The sequence below is a fragment of the Procambarus clarkii genome, chromosome 70, assembly GCF_040958095.1.
Source record: "Procambarus clarkii isolate CNS0578487 chromosome 70, FALCON_Pclarkii_2.0, whole genome shotgun sequence".
Lineage (NCBI taxonomy): Eukaryota > Metazoa > Arthropoda > Malacostraca > Decapoda > Cambaridae > Procambarus > Procambarus clarkii.
In genome coordinates this window covers 28,669,732-28,690,302 of record NC_091219.1, presented here as the reverse complement: position 1 = coordinate 28,690,302, position 20,571 = coordinate 28,669,732, and the positions used below count along the sequence as shown (strand labels likewise).

Genomic DNA, 20,571 nt, shown 5'->3' with positions numbered 1-20,571 from the left:
TACAGCAGCATGTTTGGTAGTTATTTCTTAACGTGTTTATGTTGTTACAGACGATTTAAATATTAAATATTTTTCCTATTAAACAAATGTTCACTATAAAATATAATACTTATGTAATATTGCTTAATATACACTTTTATCTTTCACGGTTTTCAACAATAATAGTTTTCGGTCACATTAATACTTTTTAGACTTTCACATATATTACGATGATTAGAAAAAAATCCAGCAAAATATTAAAGTTTTAAATATTATAGAAATAAATGTTATTTTTATTATTTATCGATATATAAAGTAGGACATGTAGATGTTTATCTCTCAGAATGTTTGGTAATATGTTTATTGTTTGTACTGTGTTTATATGTATGTATTAACACGTTGTACTGAACGGGGTGAGAATAGCTTGAGCTATCTTTGTGTGTATTTTACCTCAATAAACTTATTTCAATTTCAATTTCGATATATAAAGTTAGTCACTTGTTTTGGGTTTTGTTGTGACTGAGGCAGAGTAAACAAGCAGTGAGGCCAGCTGATGCTCTCCTCCTCCTGCCCTCCTCAGGAGAAGCTCTTCATGCAGACTACACGTGCCTTAAGGAAGCTCCTTAGGTCGTCGTTGCTCCTAAATCAACAAGAAGAGACAACATTTTGCAGACGTTGATCTTGACTCGTTCCCTGTGAGGGTCTGAGACGGTCATCTGGAGGGTAAACTCTTCATGCAACTCTAAGTACTGTATCATCAAGACGAATTATGCCAAAAGGCGAATTTTTCCGCCAACATGACGTATAGCCAACGAAACTAAGCCTTATGTGCCCTGCCAGTCTAAATTTGGAGTAGACGCTGAGAGTATATTTCCTTGTGGAATATAGCAGTCAGGGGAGAGGACGAGTCACAGTTCATAAGCATCGTCATAGTCTGTATTTAAGGGTTTATACAAATTAGTACAGTATAGATTACATTGAAACACATCAGCTGTGACTCGACCTTCCACTGATGTACATTCTTTCACAAAAGGAATTTACTTTCATTGTCTTAAAATTTGGATTGGCATGGCACATCCAGCTTACCTCTGTCGCTACCCTTAATAACAAAAACCACGTACTGCCATGTACTGTGGTGTTACGGCCCTCTCAGGTCGCAACCGGGTTCTTTCTCAGATGTTGTTAGAGATAGGGTATCCGGCCCCAAGCTAGTAGTGGCTTTCAAGGGATGTGATCCATAACGCAAGTAAATTAAAGGGGGAAGGGAAATAAAGTCAAAAACTTAATAATATAATTACCACCATCACCATAAATAATATAAAGAAGGTTACACAGGGGGGGGGTTAGAAACTATAATACACAACGTTGTCTTCTTCTGAAGACTCTAGACGTTCACGGTGCTCACGATGCTAAGCTCTTGGTGCTCTTGTGGCCTCAAGACGAATCCTTCGAGAATCTTGAGTCTACCCTGGCCACAGGCCAGCCAAGTCACAGTTCCACTGGGGGCACCGTCGTGGAGGCCTTCAACCACAAGTCCAGCCGGCAGCTGGCAGGTTCCAAACAGCAACGCTGGTTAGGCCACTCCACGATCGATACTAAGGTAGCGAACCCTAGTCAGGAGCCTCGTGTGATACCACAGATCACTCTCCTTGCCACAACTGCCCAGTGGTTAAGCGTCTCCACCAGTCGGTCCCGGATATCACAATCCCTCAACTGCCACTTCACAGGCAGGTTAACACCACAGTGTTCATCCGGGGGCGACTCACAGCTGCTGCAGCAAACACTTGGAGACGAGACGACTGCCTTGGGTAGACTGATCCATCTTCTATTACAGCAGTCCCAGGTCGACTCTGTAATCAGACACGTCATCAGTAACAGGGACACACTAGGACACCTTACTTACAGGCTTAGACACAAACGCCCGACGTATCTACTCCATAGATGGCGTTGCTGTCTAAGCTCCACCTCACCAGAGGTCAGCAGCGGCTGTGTTATGAGCTGATCAGGACGGGAAACTAGCCCTTGTGGCTTGTATATCTCGTCCTCACTAGGTGGCGGCGGCCATTTGGAGGGGGTTTCGGGAGCTGACCCACAGATGGCGCGGTCGTCACTGCTCCGTGCTCGGACGTCGGGCTCAGGTCCGTAACATGTGGCTACCCCTAATACAATACCAATAACACTTAGCCCAACAGTGTTCAACATAACCATCCCTTGCCTCTTAAGAACCATTACAAATTATATATATATATATATATATATATATATGTCGTACCTAATAGCCAGAACGCACTTCTCAGCCTACTATTCAAGGCCCGATTTGCCTAATAAGCCAAGTTTTCATGAATTAATGTTTTTTCGTCTACCTAACCTACCTAACCTAACCTAACCTAGCTTTTTTTGGCTACCTAACCTAACCTTACCTATAAATATAGGTTAGGTTAGGTTAGGTAGGGTTGGTTAGGTTCGGTCATATATCTACGTTAATTTTAACTCCAATAAAAAAAAATTGACCTCATACATAGAGAAAAGGGTTGCTTTATCATTTCATAAGAAAAAAATTATAGTAAATAAATTAATTCAGGAAAACTTGGCTTATTAGGCAAATCGGGCCTTGAATAGTAGGCTGAGAAGTGAGTTCTGGCTACTAGGTACGACATATATATATATATATATATATATATATATATATATATATATATATATATATATATATTTTTTTTTTTTTTTTTTTTGAGACAGGAAGCCTATGTATATACTGTATATTTATATTTCAAGATCCCTTCAAGGTCACTCTACTGATCTTCTGGATATATCTCCACAGCAGTTCCCTAATTTATTGATTTATTTACATACAAGACTTTACATTTGGTTATGAAAATAAATATGTTGGTGATTACATTCTTGCAATGCCCAAAATACACCACTAGCATTCTTAGGTAAAGAGAAGCATCAGGCAAAAGGAAAGGTTCTTAACCATTTCTGTTCTGCCCAGAGATTGAACCAGAGAACCTCAGTTGTTCTCATAGCAATAGAAGTGATTAACTGATACAGTACATCTACTGTTATTCTACATATATCCATCATGCTAAATTATCACATGAAGTCTTATGTATATTATGGATGAATTCGTACTTGTCTTTATTGCCAGTTGACAAAAATTATTTAAGTCTGCTGACTTGATAGCTAGTGAAAATTGCTAGAAGAATCTTTGTCTATTTATCAGGGAAACCCCCAAAAGTGTTACCTAATTGTCAAGTCTACAATACTGCTAGTGCAGTTGTCAGGAGAACCACCTTCAAGTAAATTGTAACCTTCATATAGGTTGTTATAAAGATTCATTTGGCAAATGTCAATTATGAAGTCAAACTCCAAGCTAAGTGTTTAGAGGAGTTTGTCATCATCATCATCAAGTCAAGCTTCGTACACTACAATTTAAAATAAGTCGCTCGTAAATGTTGAGGTTGATTAGCATTATTTGTTCGAGCCTAATGTGGCTAGCAAGGGATTTCTGTAGCCTGATCTGAGAACTATGGAATGTGGTGGTGCCAAATTCCTGTGCCTTTCATAAGAGGCTAGCAAAATATAGGGGTCTTTGATTTAAACTGTGGAACTGTAGACAGTTCTGCACCACAATAAACCTCCATTGCCTTGAGGCACTTTATTTATACATAATGAAACACAAGATATTGTTAAATATACATTATACAAATAGTATATAATTGTGTCTTTTAAATTATGTACAATATATCACTTGTGATATGAAATTTATATTGCAGTGCAGGCAATGAGTCACAATAACGTGGCTAAAGTATGTTGACCAGACCACACACTAGAAGGTGAAGGGACGACGACGTTTTGGTCTGTCCTGGACCATTCTCAAGTCGATTCATATTACAGTATTTTGGTAATTGCAGTTTAGGATATTGAACATTTTGTTATTGTATGTCTGAGATTAATATTGGATAACCTCTGTGTGCAGCTAGGCTAGGACAGGTGTGCAAGCTGCTCTCAGAGGTTATTAACAATGTAAAATTGCCTAGAGCAATGGCACAAGATCTTGACCACAAGACCACAATATGGAGCTCGAATCATGATGGCTGAACTCGCGGCCATATATCTCGTTGTGGAGAGGTTTCCACACAAAACACCAATCGGAATGCAATTTCTACTGTCACTAGCATGTGATTGGGTGAACTATTGGTTCCTTTGACATCACTGAGAGTAGTGGAGGAAGCGTTTATCAGTACCATTGGCAAAGTTAAGTCAGTCGTGACCTTTTCCTCTACCTGCTACACTTGACAGCTGAAGTTATGGTGGCGGAATCCACCCATTATACCGGCGAGAGGTATAAACTGCCATCTGCTAGTATAATCAGACATCATGTTACCACACACGATATCTGAACTGCCTGTGTGATCACCAATCCATAGACACCTGACACGAGATACTTGTGTCCTAGGATAAGGGCAATTTACCACTGCTCAGTGCACAGGATTTCACAGCACTACCACCATGGGGTACAAGTCTAGCTGAGAGATCACCATTCTTTCATTGTAAACAAAATTGGTATAATATGTCATTCGGTAAAAGAAATTATGAGTTGCTGTTTATTTTACTCTTGTTTCCAGGTGACTGTCTCTTCAGCAGTATGAGTTCCAGTGAATGGAATGAGGTACAGTACAGTATATAACGCTGTCATGAACAAAGATATATTGAAAATGAAATGACCATATAATTATGTAATGAATTGTCAATACTAAAGAATGTCACTGAATTGCATCTTATCTATACTGCATATAGTATTAGAAGCTGCTTCATTATACAATGCAATGTAATTGAGTAAATGTGAAGTTGAACTTGTTTTCATTTTAGAGCTTGGACAACATCGATTACTTTATCAGCTGCATGGGAAGCTTGGAGAGGGAAGACGTGATCTACTTGGAGGAGTATTTGGTTGGTGATGAGAGCCCCGGCTCTCAGTCTCCCAGTTGCTGGCCTTTAGTAAAAGAAAGAGATGAAATTAGTTTGTCAAAATCTAAAGTGGATGAGGCAACTGACAGAGACAGGGGAGAACTGGGTAGACAGATGGAGAAAGACATCTTGGAGAATCCTGATGATCCTGAGGCTATAGTAGATGCAGAAAGGTGAGAAAGAAACCAGGTTACTAAGGAATTATTGTACGAACGAGGTGGGAAAAATATTTACACAATTTGTTTTAAATTACCATTGACAACTGTTTGCTTCACTTCTTCCCTGTGAGCTCGTAAGAAAATTGTGGAATTAATATTTTAGTCACCCCTTCTGCCCCTGTTATAGTGTATGAGTACACTCTAATATAAATGTTTACCACTTAAAAAAGTTCTGCAACTTAAAAAAAAGTACTGTAACTTATCATGGTTCTGCAGGGTTGCTATATTCTCTACATCATTGCCAGGTGTATCTCATGCTCAACTGTCCATTGATCCTAAGGATAAGTAGTGGATCAACACTGTGTGCATCAGGGCTCTGCAAAATTTGATTTGATTTGTGTTGTTGACCCATGGGATTCAGTATGCCTTTGTGAGCAGTAGAAAGAAGCTTTACACATGCTCATGGTATTTTATTTTTTAATTATTGAATTGAGTGCCATACAACATACTTTATCAAGTTCAATGCTACAAAATGTATTTCTTTTTTTTTACCTATTTTATAGTTCTGCTGTATGTTATTCTTGAAACTTATCTTTCTATTTTCTTTTCTTTCGAGGAGCAGCTCGGGTTATTGTTTGCTGAGAACTTCGGCCCATACTCGATTAACTAGAGGAGTTACCAAACCCAAATTTGTTACTTACCAATCCTTCCCTGCAACTAAAGGTAACATTTAATTTATTATTATGCTATGAACAATACAATACTGTATATAGAAACTACTCTTTATGCAAAATACATTATCTTGAGGCCTCTTAGTATAAAATCTTGCATCAGATTAGAGTAAAACTATATTCCAGTCCATTAGATTTTCTTCCCGAGGAAGAGAGAAGTGTCATTTGGCAATTTTTATTGTACAATTAACGACACCGGTGAGTTTTAGGTAAACTATTGCAACATCCCTAGAATAACTGTAGCTTACATATTTGAGAAAAAACATGGCATTAGCATTAAGAAATTGTTGTAGCCTGCAGTTTAGTATGATTATAATACTCAACGATGGATCATTCAGTGTGAGATACTTTCAGTTAATACTTTTGTAGGTTGATAATACATTTTAGTGTCTCCATGATGCTAGAATGTGTTATATGATAAAGAATTTTCCAAAAATCACTTCATTAACCATTCTAGTTACCCTTTCTTGAAGAAATACATGATCATAGTGGGGGCAGAGCTTATCAGGAGGACCAATTAATATATGAGGGGACCAACTGGAGATCACCTTGGCCAAACATGCTGTTACTCAACGTGATGAAAGTAATCACTCTGTTGAAGCATAAATTCTCGTCAAGTTGCAAATTACTTGATGAAAATGTACGCATGTAAAGTTTTTCTTCTTTTTACAGCTACATAAGCTGATCATTTAGCTTTATTTTTATTTACAATAAATAATAAATGAAGAATGGTTAATTATTTATAAACCTAAGCATATCCAACAACTCAATGCAGAGAATACTGTATACAGTAATGCACATACCAATCATTACTATTCATCAATGTACTCTATAACAATTATTTCTGAAAATTTAGACTCAAAATTAATAATTATAATCCAAAAGATAACAGAAATCATATTAAAAGAAGTCTAAACATTTTGTGTTGTTGAATTGGACCCTGAAAGTGGACACGTTGGTGCCGAGCCCACCGAGGGGCCAAATCCTGAAAGTGTAGTCTACTACGGGCTCACCATAGCCCGTGCTACTTGGAACTTTGTTCCAGGTAGTGAATCTTAAACAACAACAACAACATGTGAAAGTGTTAAGATGTGCCTTATAAGAAGCATTTAGTTTTATAAGGATAATATTTGTTTTTATTTTTAATGATTTCTGCAATATATATACTTTAGGTACAGTCATTGTAATAGAAATTAGCTAACATGTCGACCTGACAGGAAAACCATTCATGTGCGAGCTATGTGGGTTGAGACTGGCTACCCGAGAGAGCAGAAGAAGACACATCCTTGCTAAACACATAAAGGAGCGCAACAACGTCTGCAATGTGTGCGGTAAAACCTTCATTTTTAAGTTGTGAGTGCAAAGTTTTCCTATCAAAACTATTTCTTTAGCAATAGTTAAGAGAATTTTTGTCTGCATGGGGATTGAATTTTTAATAAACAAAAGTAAGAATAAAGATGTAGCAGGGTTATCTAGTCAGGTGAAGAAGTCATTGAAGAATTAAGAACAATTAACTGGAAATTACAGTCATCAGAAATGGATGTTGGAGGGGCAAAATGTTGAAGATAAATGACAATCTCAAAGAGCACAAGGTTGGTGGATATAATGTATGACAGGGCCATCAAGGGCACAAGCTAGGGTGGGGGAGGGGGTACCTGACACCCCTATTTAGGGTTCATAATCACAGTGGTATGTGACTGCTTCATAAATGGTACAACGTCAAAGTACAATCTACAGAAAACTGGGCAGAAACATGTTTGCTGTTCAAAGACAGAAATTGTTAAAAGAATGATTATGAAACATGTGTTATGAAAGCATTTTGTAGGAAATTACTTCAGTAATAATAATAATAATAATAATAATAATGCACAAAGAAATCACGTTAACGTGATGTATCAATGAGTAAATCAGTAGGAGCCGTGAGGAGGGTTCAAACCTATGCACTGGGTGCTGTATATGTACGATGTAGTAGTAGTATATGTACGATGGTCCTCATCGTCACTATGATGACTTCCTAAACAGGAGGATGGGTTGGTACTGTATAGTCATACAGTATTGGCTTCAAGCGCTTTCTCTGATAAATACCTTACCTTGAGTCCACTTACTGTGTTCGGAATTGTGTGACAATGATACATTCCTGTATTTTACTGTGAAATATTGATTCAGAATATATATATATATATATATATATATACAGTACTGTACACATATGTATCATTTTACTTGTAATGAAATATGAATCCATAAATAAAAATATATTTTCTAATTTTTCTCTTCACTACAGTAAATTATTATGTTTCAGTGCTCTACGAACCCACAAAGCAGTCCACTCAGACACGCCAAACTTCATATGTGTGTGTGGTATGTCATTCACACTAAGAGCCTCTTATATGGACCACATCAAGAGGAGACACAGGGCTGCTTCAGAGATAAAATACCAGTGTGAACTCTGCTTGAAATCATTAGGAGGTACAATTAATTTGCCTATTTTTGTATGCATATTATTCACTATTTAAAAATGTGGTAAAATTGTTTGGTCTATTTTTTAAATTGTTTAGTTTGTAAAGATTAAAAACCAGAGTTGAATCTAATGAAATGCCTATTTCTGGGAGAGCCTTGGAGGCACTCTGAAGTTAGCTTACTGATTAAGTGCCATACTACTCGAGTGTCATCAGTCACGGAGTTCTTGTTTGCCTACTGTGGCCCACGAGCCAGAACTTAGCCACCTCACAGAGGTGCAGGGAGCAATGACCCATGAACACTTTACATGTAAAGTTTATCATATTGCCATTGACCAGGGAAGCACCTAGAAAGGTAGGCATCTCAAAACAAACCACTGCATGGTTTAATACAAGACACAAGACCACAATATCAAAAGGACTCTACTAAAAGAAAATAAACAACCAAAACTTTGTAAAACCAGCCCCCTGCTAGTTAGCTGCACCTCCCCCCTCATTGTGGGGGAAGGGTGGAGCCGGCCCGGGTCGGCCAGGCCATCATTCGTCAGTTTTTGACTGATGTAGTGTGCCAAGAGGTCGATGTCACTCTGGAACCAGATTCGTGGTGGGGCAACAGGTTTATTACTTTCAGGCTTTTCCTTTGGGCTGCATCTGATACCTTGCGCTTCTGACTCGGATCGTGGTGGCCCGTTTTCATCTGCTAGGTCTTCGGGTCTTGGCCTACCTCAACGACTGGTTGGTGAGGCTCTCAGTCCACACCAGTCTGGGGAAAGAACCAGATATCTGGGTTTTTTCCCAGATACCTGCTAGCCAGGTATCTTTCTTGTAGGTCGTACGTAAAACTTGAACTGGCTTCAGGAAGGGCCTCTAGACTTCCTGTGATTTCAGTAGAGATATGATTGTATGACTTTTACCAAGTCGGGGGGGGGGGGGTGCTAGTGGTTAGCGTCAGCGGCTGGGATTCTCTCGGTAGTGGGTCAGTCACCTCAGGGCTCTAGTTGATTTTCTGATTGATATATATATATCATGTTAATGTGGTTCCTCTGTGTATCATCATCATTATTATTATTACAGTATTATTATTATTATTATTACAGTATTATTGTTTCTCCCCAGACCGCCACACCCTTCGCCACCATTTACTATCTGTGCATAAACCCAAGACAATCCCTTGTACACATAATGGGTGTGGCAAAGTCTTCTCCACTATTGCACTCATGAGGTCACACTATAGGTGAGTATTTTGAAATTTCTTGTTTTACTTATTTCTAGGGGGAGCCCCTTGTGGCTCCCTGAAGTTACGATGCTGATATAGTGTCAGACTACAAGGTGCCATTAGTCGCGGGGTTCTTTAAGGATTCTCTGGGACCATGGGCCAGAATCTAGTCTGAACTAAAGGTGCAGAGAGCAGTGGCACTATGATAAAATTGTCAGTGAATTTTAATTCTGTCCAACATCACTAGGGAAGAACCTTCAAAGTCGGCAAAACAAAACAAACCACTGTTAGCTATTAGAAATATTGATGCCTCAAAATCACCCAAAGACCTCCCCCAATAATGTAAACAAAATGATCAACGATCACTGCAGTGATCGTTGGGGTCAGACGCTGTTGGCCCTACATTGGCTGCCTCTGGGTTTTTTGGGGTTCAGTCCCCTGGTGCCTTCCTCTACCTGCCCTTGAAGTCTTTATGGATGCTTCGGCTCTCAGCTGGGGGTTTGTTCCAGCGATCATCATGCTGGTCAGGGGCATTGATCTTTGTCTTGCAGGAGTTTGTGGTTGTGTGGCACGTGCTGTGCAGCTGTGGTGGATAGGGATACCTTGGGGCTCCGTAGTTCGACTCCATTCGAACTGGTTCCCCGTGGTTCTTTGTCTCGACCGTACATGGACCTTTTCGTATCGGCTTTTTCCTGGTGTCTTCCTCTTTATGTGGTGCCATTCCCCAACTGTGAGGCCCTTGCAGTTGACACCTCTTGGCTGAACTGGTCAAGGTGGAGGATTTCTGGACCTTGTTCCCTTGGTCCAACTGTTGCTCCAGGTTTTGGTGCTGTTGGAGTCCTACAATAGGAGGGTGACCCTTCTGTCTCCTTGGTGATTGGCCCAGCCTTGGTTTCCAGTACTACTTGCTCAGTAACTGAACCTGGCCATTTTTCCACGGCTCCGCTTCTTCTAGAGAGTCAACCCGGCAGTGTGCTTCACTACTTCCAACTTCTCCGCTCTTCACATCTGGAGTTTCTAATGAGGATGTATTGTCATCTTTATGGCTATGACACATTTGGGTAATGTTACCTTTCACTTTATGTTTCTGTTCACCTAGGAGTAAACAGGCACCCAGGATTTAAGCAATTGTTGTGGGTTGCATCTTGGGAAAGGTCAGTAATTAGCTTAGGGAGTCCTCGATAAGCCTAATGGCTTTAGTGCCTTTGTCAATGGGAAACCAAATTAAGCTAATATCTTTAGGTTTCATGATGCTGACAGTATAAGAGGCATATTCCCAGGGGTTTTGGAGTAAAACTACATTTGCCACATTATAACTGCCTTCCTCATTTTCATCATCAGTGTGGGGCACTGGCCCTTCTCTCTCCCTAGCCTTTCTACTGTAGACGTCTGGTGATCTAGGCCTACAGTTCCTCTTTTATTTTATTTTTTGACCCTAGGGAAATATATCTTCTGATCATCATTCAGGGCTAAATGGAGAATTATCTAGTCTCTCTTTCCCTGTCCATAGTCTGAAGAAATCCCTGGTGCATTGGGGGGATGAGAAGATCACACTGACCCTGCTTGAAGTCCACAAGGTACAGTACATGGTAAAGAGTGAGATTGCCTATGGGAGCAACTCAGTGGCTTACTGAAAAAGGAGCTATTAATTTTGCTTAAGTCTTATTTTTATGCCTCCTCAGATACCATCTGAAGCAGAGGTTTACTTGCGATGAGTGTGGCCAGGGCTTCTCTACAGAATCTTACATGTACAAACATCGTCTAACACACTCAGGTAAGGAAAACTCTCTCAAACAAGGATATTGAACATTGAAGATTTACACTTTGTACTGTGTTGTGTTTGAGACTACTCATATTGAGACTACCCCTCTTAACTCCTCACAGAACATTTACCCAAAGTCCTTATTAACAGTACAGTATACAAATACTGCATTTGCTAAAACTTTGGCTAAAATAAAAATGATTTAATAATTAAATTATATCCCCTCTCTCTCTCTCTTTCTCTTTTGTTCTCTCTCCCTCTCTCTCTCTTGCTCTCTCTCTCTCTCACATAAAATATAGCAGTCATAAAAAGTCAGCAGTCGTCTGTTCCTGTAACCATCTGTGTGTAAGAAAAACTATTCTCTCTCGTCCCTACTCTTGGCTATTGCATGGGTATAGTTTTGGGAGAGAAAGGATATTTCCTGATGGAGCAACTGAGTGACTTACTGAGGAAGTAAATTTCTATTTTCAAAGCCTTACTTTTTGTTTATAAAGCAAAATAATATTTCCATACAATAATACCTGTAATAACTGGGTCTGCCACAACAAGCCAAGTTATGACAGTTTTTAAACTGCCTCATAGTGAGAAATACCATTAATTTCTTCCCTCAGTCATGCAGACATATGTTCTATTTTTGTCTAAGCTTTGATCTGCTACACCACCATCAAGTTCAGATAAATATTTATTTTGTAATTCCATTCTGTTGTGGGGTTTTTCAGGTTTTCGTCCCTATGTGTGTGTAGACTGTGGCAAGACGTACTTGAGTATGTCTCACCTGAACAAGCATCGCCGTTCTGCTCATTCCTCAAACAGACCTTTCCAGTGCTCTTTTTGTGGCAAATGCTACAAAACTAAGGACCAGTTAACATTCCATGAAAGCAGTCACAAAGGTTGGTTCATTTTAGGTGGATATGTATCAATATTGTACATTCTGGGGAAGCCACATATTGGCTCCTGTAGCTATCTCGATGAGATTGCTTTAATCTACCAATCACCTCATTTACACAAATTGATTTAGCTGGAGGACCAATGCCAAAACCTGGCCCCTCAGACAAGGCTCAGAGCATAAGTGATATTCTGCCATTTCACTAGGAAAGCATCCAGAAAGTCAGCAAAGCTTTACAGACAACTATTGGATCCACAAGACTCAAACTGCCAAATAATTATCCAAACAAAACTAAAATAAGCAAAAGAAAACACAAAACTAAATAGAATCTGTTTGTACTGAATACCACCACCAGGCAGCCTGAAGCATCATCTTTCAGATTAGTTCATCCACTGATGCATAGCCGAGAACAATACAGTAGTGCTCCTTTGTCACATCATCTTGCAGCAAGTCCCAAAGCTTTTAAGCTAAGTGCCAGCCATCCTAGGACTCATCTTATAGGGGCTTATTTTGCTAGTGTATCGTTCCATTACATATAGTATTTACTTCACATGCGTGTTTTGTGTGTAGTTAGTTGTGTGGACTTGGTTTTTTGTGCTACGAACTGCATGTGCCCAGCGATTTCTTCCCTGGGAGTTCGTAAGCACTGCCCTTACAATGACAAGAGTTCATCTGGTGTGTTCGGGGGTTCACCCTTTTGAGGCCAGACCACCAAGGTGGAGCGCTTTACCTCGGGTATTTTAGGGGCCTTCTGATCTCTCTGCTTAGGCCCTTGGTTACGGGCATTCATTAGGTTGTGTGGGATTCAAATGGGACACACATGAGCTTACGAGCCTGCTTATTTGGCATGCCGCAGGTGCCAGTTTGCAGCATAGGTAGTGGGGCTGCTTGTGATTTCCATTTCTTTGGTGAGCATCCGCAGTGCCTAGGAGCACCTGTCTGGCTTATTACCAGCTGGACCTGGTATTATCCAGCAGTTCTCTGGCAAGGTAAATTATGCATAGAGGACAGCCTGTTGATCCCGCTCTCACTTTGATTTTGAAGGCTGTTCATCATTTTTGCTACATGTGACAATCATTGTTTCTGCCTCTGCTATACTGCCTGTTGGGTTGGACGCTTATGAACCCAAATCCTGTAGGGTTTGTTACCCATGGGTTCTGATCCTCTTTTATCCTGCCTCTGAAGTTGAGGCATTTCAGTGTTTAATAATTTCCAAGTGTAAATTACAGTATTATGTATCTATCCTGCCTGTGCTCTAGGGAATACAGATTTAAAATTTATAGGCAGTCCACATAGTTTAGATGTTTTATTGAGTGGATTCTAGCAGTAAAAAATCTTTGCATGCTCTCCAGGTCAGCAATTTCTCCAGTTTTGAATGGGGCTATTTGTGTGCAACAGTATTCGATTTGAGAGAGCACTAATGTCTTTAAAAGTATCATCACTGGTGTGGCATCTCTTGCTTGGAAGGTTCTTGTTATCCAACCACCTGGGATTTCCTTGATGTGGCAGCATGGGAGGGAGGAAGAGCGTTGGGCACCGTTGAGGGAGGGAGGGAGAGCGGAGGGCACCATTGAGGGAGGGAGGGAGAGGTTTCTTGGCACTCGTTTCATCATTTCCTGTCGCTTACATGTTGTTGTCGGTTTCTAAGTGGGTATTTCTTTCCTTTCTATCCTGGTTGTTTCTTGAATGGCATCTCATGCTGAATACTGTCACCTTGTATTGTGCAGCACTGTCGGAGCTGATGCAACTTGCATTTGGGGTCGATGCTTCCTCAGCTCCGTTTTTCTATTTCCGGCTTGTATTTCTCACATTGTCTGCAGTGTCATCAAGACTAGGCTATGGTCTGGCTAGCTCTGGGCCCATGATGTATGCAGATATGCTGAACTCGTGATTGGGGGATGGGGTTTTGGTGGCCTAACAAGGTCATGTAGCCAGGTATTCAATATCAATGTCCCTGGTCCTCTTCAGTCCTGTGTTGTTTCCCGGCCATTTGTCTCTAATTCGACTTGGTGTCTACTGCCTCTCCTCTGGTAAGTTCCTCTAATTTTATTGTGGTTATTTAGCTACAGGGAGACACCATAGGCTTCCCACAGAAACCCAGCACTGAATGTAAAAAGAGCCCTGGTGTAATGTAATAAGTCTCCCTTCCATGTTTGTCGATTCATTATTGTTTTATCTGTTGAACGGGCCCCCTGGTGGGGGCATTCGGTACTAACTGGTTCTAGTTAGTTTTGTGTTTTCTTTTATTTTGTTTTGTTTGGAAAGTTATTTGGCAGTTTAGTGGCTTTTGAGTCTTGTGAACCCAGCAGTTGTCTGTAAAGCTTTGCTGACTTTGTGGAGGCTTTCTTGGTAGAATGTCATTTGCTCCATGTGCCTTGTCTAAGGGGGCCAGGCTTTGACACTGGCCTGCCATAGACCAAATGAACCCATGCATCTGATGCGATTTGTAGATTGAAGATTTGTAGATTGATTTCCATCTCGTAGATTGGAGCAATCTTAATGAGATAGCTACAGGGAGCCACCAGTGCTCCCTGGTGAAAGAGCACTTCATTCTTTGATCTGTGTCCAGTGGCAGGATCGTTGGTCTCTTGTTACTCATCTCGTGTATGGGCTCCTAAATTGAACGCTACTTTCCTCCTTATTGTCCAAACTACCTTGTTTAATGTCCCAATTTTCAAGACGTTCTTGTGTCTTGCTTCCCAATTGTCCCTCGTGGTCATTTATCCCTCGATAGAATCCTTGGTGAATTGGTTACCTTTGATTTCATTTGCCTTATGCATTTTTCTCATATTTGCATCTTCAGTGATATTTATATTCTTGAATATCCAGTGACACGGATAGTACTACATGGTCCCTCCGACTTGATCCCGTCTTTTTAAAAGTAATTACAGGCATACCTCAGTTTACGAGTTTAATTGGTTCCTGGAGATGCCTCGTATTCCGAAAACTCGCATTCCGAAGCTAATTTCCCCATAAGAAATAAAGGGAAATGAATTAATCCGTTCCTGACTACCCCAAAAACCCCACATCAAACTAAATTTTTATACCTAATTTACCTAATTCATCTAAATAAACCTACAAAACTATGTTCCAGTTATTACTTACCTTGCTGTCGAGTGCTGTAGGCGTATGGAAGATGGTGAGGAGGGGGGAGGAGGAGAGGAGTTACTGTTTGGAAGGGGAGTCCCCTTCCATAATCACATCAGGCAGTGAGGACCTTTCTGGTGTGCTCTCCCTGGGACGTTTTATCTGAGTGCCACTAGGTCCTGGTTGAGGCTCACTGCTTGATTTCCTCACCACAAATCTGTCCATGGAAGCTTGCTTTTCCCTTCTTCGCAAGCTCTCTCTGTAGTAAGGCATCACATTGTCATTGAAAAGATTAAGACAACGGCCTACTACAGCTTTCTCTGGGTGAGTCTGTTCAACAGTTGTTTGAATCTCTTCCCACATCTGACACACCACCTTAATTACTGCAGAAGGGACATTCGCTGGTGCTGCTGCCACCTCCTCCTCCACTGCAGAATCATCCGCTGCTGCGTTGGCTTGCTGTTCCTGTTGAAGGCTAGGAGTTCTTTGGTGGTCAGTTCTTCGTTGTGTTCTTCCACCAACTCCTCCACATCATCACCATCCAATTCCAAGCCCATTTGCTGGCCTAGACTAACAATTTCCTCAACAATAGGCGCATCATTTATAGGCTCAAACCCCTCAAAGTCTAGTTCTCTCACACATTCAGGCCACAATTTTCTCCAGCCAGAGATCAGAGTTCTTTGAGTCACTTCTTGCCAGGCTTTGTCAACGAGTTTTAAAGCACTACAAATGTTAAAATGCTGTCTCCAGAACTCTTTGAGGGCGAGGTTTGTGGCTTCAGTCACTTCAAAACATTTCCGGAAAAGTACCCTTTCATAAAGTTTCTTAAAATTCGCTATGATTTTCTGGTCCATAGGCTGAATTAGAGGAGTGGTGTTAGGAGGAAGGAATTTAACTGTGAGGAATTTATTGTATCTAGGCAACAAATCATTTTCCAAGCCTGGAGGATGAGCAGGAGCATTGTCAAGGAGAAGCACGGCTTTAAGTGGCAAATGTTTCTCCTGCAGATATTTTTCTATGGCAGGGCACAGCACTTCATTCACCCACTCCAAAAAAATAAGCCTAGTCACCCATGCTTTTTTATTAGACTTCCACATCACACACAAATGGGTTTTCTGCACTTTATACTGTTTGAAAACCCTTGGATTTTCAGAATGATACACTAGCAAGGGTTTAATTTTCAAATCGCCACTTGCATTTGAACACAGCACAAGCGTAAACCTATCTTTCATAGGCTTGTGTCCAGGCAAGGATTTTTCCTCCTTGGTAATGTATGTCCTCTTAGTCATTCTTTTCCAAAACAGTCCTGTTTCATCACAATTAAACACTTGTTGCGGTAGGTATCCCTCAGCCTCTGCAAACTCTTTAAATTCGTCAATAAATCGTCCAGCGGCTGGTTTGTCTGAGCTGGCTGCCTCCCCATGCCTTGTAACACTATGGATACCACTTCTCTTTCTAAATTTTTCAAACCAGCCCCTGCTTGCCTTAAACTCTTTCGTATCTGCATCACTCGTTGCAGGGGTATTCTTTAGAAGGTCTTCGTGCAACACCCTGGCTTTCTCACAAATAATGGCCTCCGAAACACTATCACCCCTCAACTCCTTGTCGTGTATCCAAATTAATAACAACTTTTCCACTTCAAGTATTTGTGGTCTTTGTTTCGTTATTGTTCTTACTCCTTTTGCCACTTTAGCACCCATAATCTCATTTTTCTTCTTAAGTATAGTGCATATTGTTGATGTGGCTTTGTTGTACTGCCTACAAAGTTCAACAACACGTGTACCGTTCTCATGCTTCCGAATGATCTCTTGTTTCTCCTCTATTGTCATCCTCACATGAGCTTTCTGGCCTTTATCCTTACCACTGGCTTTCTTGGGACCCATGGTGAGATATATAATAACAAATTGTATAGACAAATCACCAAAAATCCAACAAAACACTGAAAATCCGCGAGAAGAATTGATGTGGGGGTAGTCACTGAGCGCGAGACAATGGTAAACTGAGGGGCGGCGGGGCAGAGGGGCGACGATCGCCGAACCACCACGCGCTAGGTCGGCCTGTACGCGTATCAACAAACTCGCGTCCCGAGGTAACCCTCGCCTTCCGAGACAAATTTTTGGAGTAAATACTGCTCGTCTTCCGAAAAACTCGCATACAGGGACACTCGCATTCCGAGGTACCATTGTACTTAGTACTGGTAATGTATATAAAACAACCAATTCAGCATATAATTGCCATTTTTAACATTTATGTTGGCTTTTTTTCTCTTTTTACAGGTGAGAAACCATTTGAGTGTAATATTTGTGGGTATGCAACTGCATATAGAAATACATTGTATACCCATAAGAAGAAGCATCAGTTAAGATCCTCAACAAATGAAGCAGAGTCCGCTTGTCACCAGCAGAGCTCGATTAGTAGTAGTCGGACATCAAACAATAAGTTATGTAGGAAAATGAAAGACAAAGAAAAGGGGGTTAAGGATAGTCCCTCTGGTTCCAAATCTAAACACAAAATTGACAATGATGAGAAAAAGTTGAATGAAAATGCTTCTTCCGAAGTGGCCCGTCATAATGTGAAGTCAATTTCAAATTTGCCATCATTAAATATTGTGTGTGTTATGCCTGCTAAATCTGATGGACTTGAACTGCAACATGAGTTACCAATGCTAGACAAAGCAAGCTTTAACAATGTTATAATACAATCTAATACTGCAAGTGGAGAAACTCAGTTGCCAACAGTCTGTGATGCTTCTGGTTTTAGCCATGAAACTATTGTTCAGTCTCAAGGCAAAATAAATAGTTCTCAGAATAATTTAATTCAAATTGGTAAATTTGACTCGGTTAAATTGCTATCAGATAAAAATATTACGAGTGAGAATGCGAGTATAACTGACAAGCAAGATCCCTGTATTATTGTATCTAGTAACGGCAGGTGTGCTATACCTACCTGTGAAAGTGGTGACGATTCTCTCTTGTTATTTAAAGTTGGTGATAATTCTTATGTTGGAATCTGTAGTCACCACACATTTTCAGATGGTTCTAGTGAGTTACACAAGGATGGAGAGTCTTCTAAACAGTTAGAAATGCTAGATTTTAATGTACAATGCCTTGAGAGCATGAGCTTCCAGACAGAATATGACTCTAAAAATATAAACAGCAACACCATTCCTTCTGAAACCACTGATGTGTCCTTGTCAGGAGACGATATCAGTATCCATTATATGGGGACTCTACAAGCACAGAAACGAGTGGAATTGGTGGTTTTACCAAGTACAAATGAAAATACAGCAATGGACAATGACCTAATTATTCAACAGATACCAAATTTGATCAGTACTACGGCATCTCTTCCTTCAGTTGAAAATGCTAACTCTAGCACAGGTAAAGTTTGTTCAGCAGAATTCTCAACAATCATGGAACTTGATTCTGAAGCACCCAGTCTGTCAGGTCATATTGTTGATGACTCCTTTAGTTTGGCCCAGTTGGAAGTACTATGTCCATTATGTGATGAACAGTTCCTTTGTATGGATGATTATGTCACTCACCTGGAGTGCTGTCACAATTGAATACTTGTCTTAAAAAAAAAAAAAAAAAATGCAATTGTGCTGCACCTGTTATATGCATAATACACAAACTAGTCAATACCTAGATTTTAAATGTCAAATAATTATTTTGCTCTTTATGGGACATTGATACCAACATTTTATTAATTTAGGAAAGTAATTGCTGAATCATAAGAATATTGCCAAGAGTTACCAACATTAAATTTAAAGTACTGTAACTAGTCTTCTTATGCCAACCCATTAACAATTTTCAGAATACTCTGCATAGCTTTAATAAAGTGATTACTGTAGTGACCATGATCATAAGAGAATTTCTTTAGTGTTGGCTTGTTAATTATGAGCAGGTCTAAATATACACAAGTTGTGATACACATTAACTAAATACTGTGTAATATTTCTTGGGGTTTTTAAATATTTTTCCATTCAACATTAAATATATGAGCATGCAACAGTGACCACACCCCGGTAAACAGCTTTGAATGGCAGGTAAAACTAGACGAGGGTAGTCGAAGGTTTGAGGCCCTCGGTGAATTACAGCTTGTCTACCTATGCACGAGAAGACTGAACCCGGCAGACTGCACGGAGGAAACCACCAGAATGGTTCAACGGACAGGAAGGCAGACCCAGCAAAGCATTGTGGAGCTCGGCTAGGTCACAGTGAGATACATAGGATGCAGCTGATGGCCAGCAGTGTCCTAACCTATCTCCTGCCATCTCGACTTGTCCGGCTGCTGGGACGAGTGTGTGAGGCTGACTATTTGTGCAACTCTCCCTTGCTTTAAGGCAAGCGCAAGCAACGACATTAGTTCATTTATTGGTCGTGGTCATTTTTTTTTACAACGGACGAACATCTTCAAATATTCTTTATGTTATTTGTACCATTAAATGTTGTGTTTAATGTAATATGTATTGACTGTTCAGGATTAAATCTTAATATATGTGGACATAATGAATTAATGTCCCTTCAGAAAGGCTTATCACATTTTTCCCAAAATTTTCTAATTTTTCTCATGCAGACTGAGCTACAACTAAAACACTTACTTTATAACAGGAATTATTACTTTATTTCAGCTATTGCTGTACAGTACAGTAGGCATTCGGTAATCTGCAGTCGGGTAACTCAAAAATCCAAGTGATCCACAAGATTTCATATTCGAGGTTTAGAAAAAAAATTTTTTTACCCAAAATGTATTTTGAGTTCATGCGACTTCTACTGGACAAGAAACCTGAATATACCTGTACTGTACTAGAGTTCAAGTATTTACTTGATATATACAGTATCTGAAATTTGTAAAAATATTTGAATATTAGACGATTCAGATATACAATACTACAGTACCTGCAGTATAACAACATTTGAGAGTTAAAACCATGCCTTGCAGCAGCTGTCAGGGTACATCAGGCAAGGGTAAGAGGAACTTTCTCATCCTAGATAAGTTATTAAATGAACCCGGTTGTGGCTGGGGAAGGAAACTGCTGACATGGAGTTCAAGTAAAATTGTGAATGTGGGTGTGGTGTCAAAAAACATTTAAACTTTCTAAGTATGGGGGATATGAATGAAGCTGTGGATTGTGCAACATTGTAGCCTGAAGAGCAATAAAATGGTAATGTACAGTTGGTCTGCAACTGAAAGACTGGCATGAATTATGAACATTTAGGACCCCAATGCCAGTTCAGGGTGGCTACAATACTTTACAGGATGCCAGTTCTAAAATGCACTATGAAAGTTAGCATTTAGCTTCAAAGGGCCTACGAACAT

The 20,571-nt window shown here is 40.1% G+C and overlaps 1 protein-coding gene across 4 annotated transcripts; it reads left to right on the top strand.

Moving 5' to 3' along the window:
* The first annotated feature begins 482 nt into the window (after window positions 1-482).
* LOC123775341 (uncharacterized) lies at window positions 483-19,760 on the top strand. 4 transcript variants are annotated; one of them, XM_045770444.2, is made up of 10 exons: window positions 483-702; window positions 4,608-4,651; window positions 4,852-5,123; window positions 5,731-5,831; window positions 7,057-7,192; window positions 8,142-8,308; window positions 9,415-9,532; window positions 11,197-11,288; window positions 11,996-12,166; window positions 17,526-19,760. In XM_045770444.2, the coding sequence occupies exons 2-10, from the start codon at window positions 4,628-4,630 to the stop codon at window positions 18,812-18,814; spliced, it is 2,370 nt and encodes a 789-aa protein (XP_045626400.2). In that variant the 5' UTR covers window positions 483-702; window positions 4,608-4,627; the 3' UTR covers window positions 18,815-19,760. The 4 variants fall into 4 exon arrangements, with proteins under 4 accessions (XP_045626400.2, XP_069167939.1, XP_045626398.2 ...); XM_069311838.1 differs by having other exon boundaries at window positions 506-725; window positions 17,526-19,029; XM_045770442.2 differs by having other exon boundaries at window positions 563-702; window positions 5,725-5,831; window positions 17,526-19,029.
* Window positions 19,761-20,571: the final 811 nt, after the last annotated feature.

Coding starts and splice junctions, on each gene's coding strand:
- LOC123775341 (XM_045770442.2), top strand. CDS start 4,628: ATGAGTTCCAGTGAATGGAATGAG. Junction 8,309..9,414: donor CTGCTTGAAATCATTAGGAG/GTACAATTAATT, acceptor GTTTCTCCCCAG/ACCGCCACACCCTTCGCCAC. Junction 9,533..11,196: donor CTCATGAGGTCACACTATAG/GTGAGTATTTTG, acceptor ATGCCTCCTCAG/ATACCATCTGAAGCAGAGGT.